The sequence below is a fragment of the Panicum hallii genome, chromosome 9 (assembly GCF_002211085.1).
Source record: "Panicum hallii strain FIL2 chromosome 9, PHallii_v3.1, whole genome shotgun sequence".
Taxonomy (NCBI): domain Eukaryota; kingdom Viridiplantae; phylum Streptophyta; class Magnoliopsida; order Poales; family Poaceae; genus Panicum; species Panicum hallii.
The window spans coordinates 47,263,324-47,269,257 of NC_038050.1; the positions used below are offsets into that span (position 1 = coordinate 47,263,324).

General features: G+C 42.4%; 1 protein-coding gene across 1 annotated transcript; it reads left to right on the forward strand.

The window, feature by feature from the left end:
• The first annotated feature begins 497 nt into the window (after positions 1–497).
• On the forward strand, positions 498–5,452 carry LOC112876234 (26S proteasome non-ATPase regulatory subunit 4 homolog). The gene is made up of 10 exons (XM_025940299.1): positions 498–620; positions 730–843; positions 946–1,054; positions 2,698–2,812; positions 2,879–3,088; positions 3,165–3,444; positions 4,085–4,202; positions 4,652–4,749; positions 4,862–4,951; positions 5,116–5,452. Exons 1-10 carry the CDS (start codon positions 609–611, stop codon positions 5,254–5,256), a joined length of 1,287 nt encoding a protein of 428 aa, XP_025796084.1. The 5' UTR covers positions 498–608; the 3' UTR covers positions 5,257–5,452.
• The last annotated feature ends 482 nt before the right edge of the window (positions 5,453–5,934 follow it).

Here is a 5,934-nt window from a genome sequence, read left to right on the forward strand (position 1 = left end):
CATGAGTTGTCATCGAAAGACAATAAATACACTAGTGCCGCTACCGCTTTCCGTAGGCAACTGCCGCTACCGCTGAGCGTCACAACAAATCCTGCCTTGCTTTTAGTGCCTTGTTCAACCTATGATTTGGTAGGCAGAGGGGGTTGCGCACCGCTCCCATATCACCCGTCGCGTGTTGGTTCTAAAAGTTTTATATACAAACCTAATTTGGATACTTTTCGATGGTCTATCACGCCCTGTTTCATATCTAGTGAGTCATATCCTATAATAACCTATGAGCGGCGGCGGCGCGTATTGGTTCTAAAAGTTTTATAGACAAATTTAATTTGCATACTTTTCAAGCATCTAATGAGCTGTATCCCATAATAACCCATGAGCGCCGGTGGACCCGCGGGTTGCTGATCGGGTGCTGAATCACACTGGTGCGCACCGCAGCGGCGCACGTCCGAAACAAAACCTTGTCTCAACTTCCACGCCAACCGTCTCCGAGAAGCCACCCTAAACTCCACCATCCTCCCCCACGCTTCCGAAGCAACTCCATCGCTCGACTCCGAGAACCCACCACCCACTTAACTGCCTTGCCGGCCGCTCCCGCCACCGCCGCATCCATGGTGTTCGAGGTCAGTACGCCTCCGCGTCCATCCTCTTCCTGCCCCAGCCTGCTGATCGACGCCCAGCGATTTCTGTCCGTTCCTGACGGTTTCTTTGGTGGTCCAATTGCAATCGCAGGCGACGATGATCTGCGTGGACAACTCGGAGTGGATGCGGAACGAGGACTACCGCCCATCGCGGTTTGCGGCGCAGTCCGACGCCGTCGCCATGGTCTGCAGCGCCAAGATGCAGGTCTCGCTCTCGCCTCTCTCCCTTGCCCGCTAGGCTTTTGTGGTGGGGGTCTCACGGGTTCATTCGCCTTGGGTGATCTTTATTTGGATTTATGCCGCGAAGGCGAACCTGGAGAGTTCTGTGGGGGTGCTGGCCATGGCGGGCAGGCGGGGCGTCAGCGTGCTCGTCACGCCCACTAACGACTTCGGCGAGGTCCTCGCACGCATGCAAGGTACGCGAGATCCCTGCTTTCCATCTTTGTTTATTTGCTGACCAAATTATACAAAGTGGCTCGCTGCCCAATCCATCAAATTCAAGTTGTATGGCGCTCTCTGTGGATTACCAGCACTAGTTATAACCTTAGCCCCAGTTAGCTGATCTGATATGCCCCAGAATGCTATTAGTAAGAAACAGTAAGAGGTATTAGTATCGCTGCAATGCTGCTTGTTTGCACAACATGGAAATTGGCAATGCATCCTATTGTTCACCTATGTAATTGATGCATCCTATCGTTCACCTATGTAATTGACTACTGAAATTTAAGCATCATGAGCTCCTTGTATTCAGTTCTGTCAGAGGACTTGCTGCTTGCACATATCTTCCAAGTGGGCACAACTGAACCTCACTTTCACAGACCCTTACATGTTGGCTGGTACTGCTGAACTTGGTTGACTTGCTTACCTAGTTAGTTGATGTCCACTTCATTAGAATATGGCATAGAGAAGAATTATCCCCTCCACTGTCTTTTATTTTGTACATCGACACGGCCTCAAATGCACACTTTCAGTCATTTCTTTTCTAGTCATGTTGCAGGAAAAATATTGGAGCATATATATGTAAGTTTAAGTACTTCACGGCAGAATCTACTCATTTCATACTGTCAACACTTGTGTTTATATTAGTGGTCAGGTTGTTTTGAGTTTAACACATAGTTTCTTGCATCCGGGAAGTGTTTCTGCGTTATATGTTTGACATAAAGATGATCACGAAATGCTGGGAATATATTGTCACCCTGTTTTTTTAATGAACAGGAGTGGAGAACTCCCTTTCTGGTTATATATTAAACAAACAGAAGAGTTATTTACATGAAAAAAGAAGAAAGATTACACAATGCTATGTAGCCAATCAGCTGTACTAGGAAAGTATTTACTCTTTGCTCTATGCATAACCAATGGCAAATTCATGCACAAAACTAGCTTTGTTGGTCTGAACCGAGAAAGGTAGACATTTGAAGATTGCCTTGTTTCGGGAGGTCCAAAAACTCCATGTCATCAAAATAATTATTTTCATGAATTAGGGGGCTGAAATCTGCTGTCTGAGATGCTCGAGTTTCAAAGGGAGACCAGCTTGAAGAGATATTGGTATTAATAGAATTCCAGCATTGTTGGGCAAATGGACAGTACAGGAAGAGGTGTTCAACCACTTCATCACCAATATTGTAGCAGAAAACACAACTGTAGTCATCTAGATGCATATTTCGTCTCCTTAACATCCCTCTGGTGTTGAGTCTATCCTTGATCAGAAGTCAGAAGAAGATTTTATGTTTGAGCTGGAAGTTACTTTTCCAAATCCACTTATGTGATGCATGAATGTTTTTGTGACCTTTCATGTATGTGTATGCTTGTTTTGAAGAATAAAATCTGGTTCCCCAAATGTATGTCCAGCTATCATTTGAATTATTGGCAATGCAATCTCTTATTTGGTCCTGAAGTAACTGTAGTATCTTTTTACCCTGTAGATACTAGACAATACAACTTTCTAGGCATCCACGTTGTTTCTTGTTGTCTGCGCCTAAGAGATCGTTCAAAATGCAACTTATGGAAAATCTGCTTCCACCATGTTTTGAAGGACTGAAGAGTCTACTTTTGGGTGCAGATCTGGAAATTGTTGGTGAAGTGAACTTGACTGCTGCTATCCAGGTCGCTCAACTTGCTCTAAAAAATAGACAGAACAAGCAGCAGCAGCAGAGAATAATTGTTTTTGTTGGCAGGTAGGGTCTGAGGTTGCATCTTACTGGTCATACTTTATATTCGAGTTCTAAATTTCTCCCTTGCAGCCCAGTAATAGATGCAAAGAATGTGCTAGAGGCAATCGGGGAAAAGCTGAAGAAGAACAACGTTGCCCTTGATGTTGTTGACTTCGGTGAATCTGATGATGAAAAGCCCGAGAAACTAGAAGCTCTTGTTGCTGCAGTGAGTAGTGGTGGCAACAGTCATATAATTCATGTCCTACCAGGAGAAGATTTCCTCTCTAATGTCATACTCAGGTAAGCATGTATTATGTTATCAGGTTCTAACTTGATGCAGCATCATCTTATCTCTAATAGTTCTGTGGTCCTGCAGTTCACCAATATTAGCAGAAGACCAAAAAAGTGTTTCTGCCGCAGCAGCCCGTAGAGCGTCTGGTTTTGAATTTTGTGTGGACCCAAATGTAGACCCAGAGCTGGCACTTGTACTTCAGGTCTCTATGGAAGAAGAGAGAGCAAGGCAACAAGCTGCTGCAGAAGAATCCTCCGAAACTGAAAGCACATGCCAATCTTCAACCTCCAATGATGAAACTGTTATGGCTGACACAGAACCTGAACTAAATCTATATACTGAAGACCAGAGAAACCTGCAGAAGGTATGTGCTTAGTGTCATTCAACTAATGCAATCTATACTTCCGTAAAACTATCCACTGTGAGACCATCTCAGCCAGAAGGTATTCTCTGCCTTTGATCAAAGTTCAAGGCACCAGAATATAGACTTCTGTGCTATGTGTGGTTATTTCAGTGTTCGTTAGATTTGGGGAGGAATGAATTTTATTTTGTTCAATGGCTTTATTTATCCAGACTATTTGCTGAGTATCCATTGGATAAGAAGTGACAGGTCAAAGCTATTTTAAAAGTTGTTAATATAAATTCTACATTAAGCTTTTATGCCATAAGCTAAGGGCAGGCATAAGCTTTTATGCCATAAGCTAAGGGCAGGCTGTGTCATCAGTCTAAAGCAGTAAAGCATCATCGCGAATATGTGGAATTTATATACTAATAGCACTGTTTCTTTTTTGCGATGCCCGAGTTCTATATATTTCTTTTAGACTGGTTGTCAGATTTAAGCATGCCCATCCTTTTGACACCATTTGATTGATTAAAGACATTGTTTTTCATCCGAATATCTGGAATTTAAGGATGACCATCCTTTTTGACACCATTTGATTGAATAAAGACATTGTTTTTTATTGTTGATCATGAGGAAAATTAATGGTATTGGTGTAATACAGGATGAGGATCAGCTATGGCAACAAGCTCATGCAATGTCGATAGAAGATGGTAACCCTGGAACTTTACGCGCTGCTGATGCCGAACTGTTAAAGGCTGTTGCAGATGAGGTGGAATTCGGTCAGTAACTGGGCTGCTACAGCATCTGTCTATATGTTCATATTTTACCATCATCCAGTGATTGAAAAGGCTCCAAGTATTTGTGAACAAAATCTAAGATCAAAGCTTACAAGTATTTGGAAATAGTGGAACAAAAGTCAATGTCCTTATCCATCCGACAGTGGCGGTTAATCCACTTATACAGAACTGGTTTCCACTATTTCAGAAAATAATTTTACAAAATTATGGTTTTCATTACTATCCTTCAAATACATGTACGTTTTGTTTCACTTCGTTCTGTATAAGTGGAACTCTGTTCAGAGCATAAACCCTGCTCTGAATGGTGAACTCCATTATTGTCTACTACCAATCATGATTTTTTTTCCGTTGAAATACTTGTACGTTTTATACACCGTTATACTCGCATCTCAGTGATAAGTTCGATTTTTCTCATGTTCTACGCCACGCAGTTCTTCAGATGTCTGTTCAGGAACAAGGAACTGGCGCTCAGTCTGACATGAACGAAGTGTTTTGGGATCAACCATTTTCACAATCCATGACTTATGCGGTGAGTCCTGGAACTTGATATTCTTTTAGTAACCATTATGATAATTCTAATACCAGGACCAAGACCAACTATATTGTTATACCCATGAACACTTCCCATAATTTCTTGGCAGCTTCCTGGTGCTGGTGCTGACCTTGATGATCTACTCCTATATAACAAGGACCTGCAGGAATGGCACGAACTATTGATTGGCCCGCACGAGGTATGTTTGCCCCCCGCGGAGGGCAGCTCAATCCACTCATCGTACTCCTTCCACCCCATAGTATATTTTCACGATACCATTTGCATGTTCCTGTCATGGTGTTCTTGCGATCTCGGTGGAGCCATGATCAGACATGACACGGCTGCTTCTATTATTGGCTGCAGGCAAGGAAGCAACGCAGGAAGCAAAGGAAGAAGCAACAGAAGCAGCAACAAAGGAAGCATGAGGAGAAGGAAGATGCGCCTGAGGGTGACAAGTCTATAGTTAGTGGGCCCCTTGCAGGCTCCATCGTGAGATTCCATTGATACCCTTTATTACCGTTCTTGCTCAACTCTTTGTGACGCGACTGTACTGTAAAGTATGTAACGATGGCTGGAGTTCTCCATTCTGGATATATCGTTGGTCTAGCTTCGGGATGGAAGTGGTGGTAGCTTTACCGTCAGCTTTGAACTTAACATTCCCGATAGTTGCTCATCAAAAGGAATATTGGGTACTGAATAATCTGACTGTTTGTGGAGGTTCACCGTGACCAGTGACTCAACACTTTGGAGTCCCTTCGTGCATGGTCTTTTTTTTAGGAAATGTCATCATCGCGACTTATTGGTTTTCAAAAATAGTTGGGCTTATGGCTATGGTACTATGATAACTGATAGTGGATCGTCCTAATAGGTAGATCTAGATGATTATTATGACATATTACCTTCTAGAAAGTAATAGGATAAATATATATTTATGAATTTTTATTTTGAAAAATAGGAAAAATATCTCCTAATTAGATCTAATTATCTTTCATGATGCCACTATTAGATGTAACATCACATTGATGTACATAATCCGCTTCCATATTTCACGTCACCTGATGATGGCAAGATTATGTAACATTTTTTCTTTAACTTAAAACTAATGTGACATGGTACGGGTTTCAGTAACTTGAGATGTATAGTTTTCAATGTGATATGCAGTAGCAGAGGACGGATTGAAAT

Excerpts from the sequence above, each read along its gene's own strand:
- LOC112876234 (XM_025940299.1), top strand. Across the intron at positions 844-945 it reads TCTGCAGCGCCAAGATGCAG|GCGAACCTGGAGAGTTCTGT; the intron begins GTCTCGCTCTCG and ends TATGCCGCGAAG. Across the intron at positions 3,089-3,164 it reads CTCTCTAATGTCATACTCAG|TTCACCAATATTAGCAGAAG; the intron begins GTAAGCATGTAT and ends GTGGTCCTGCAG.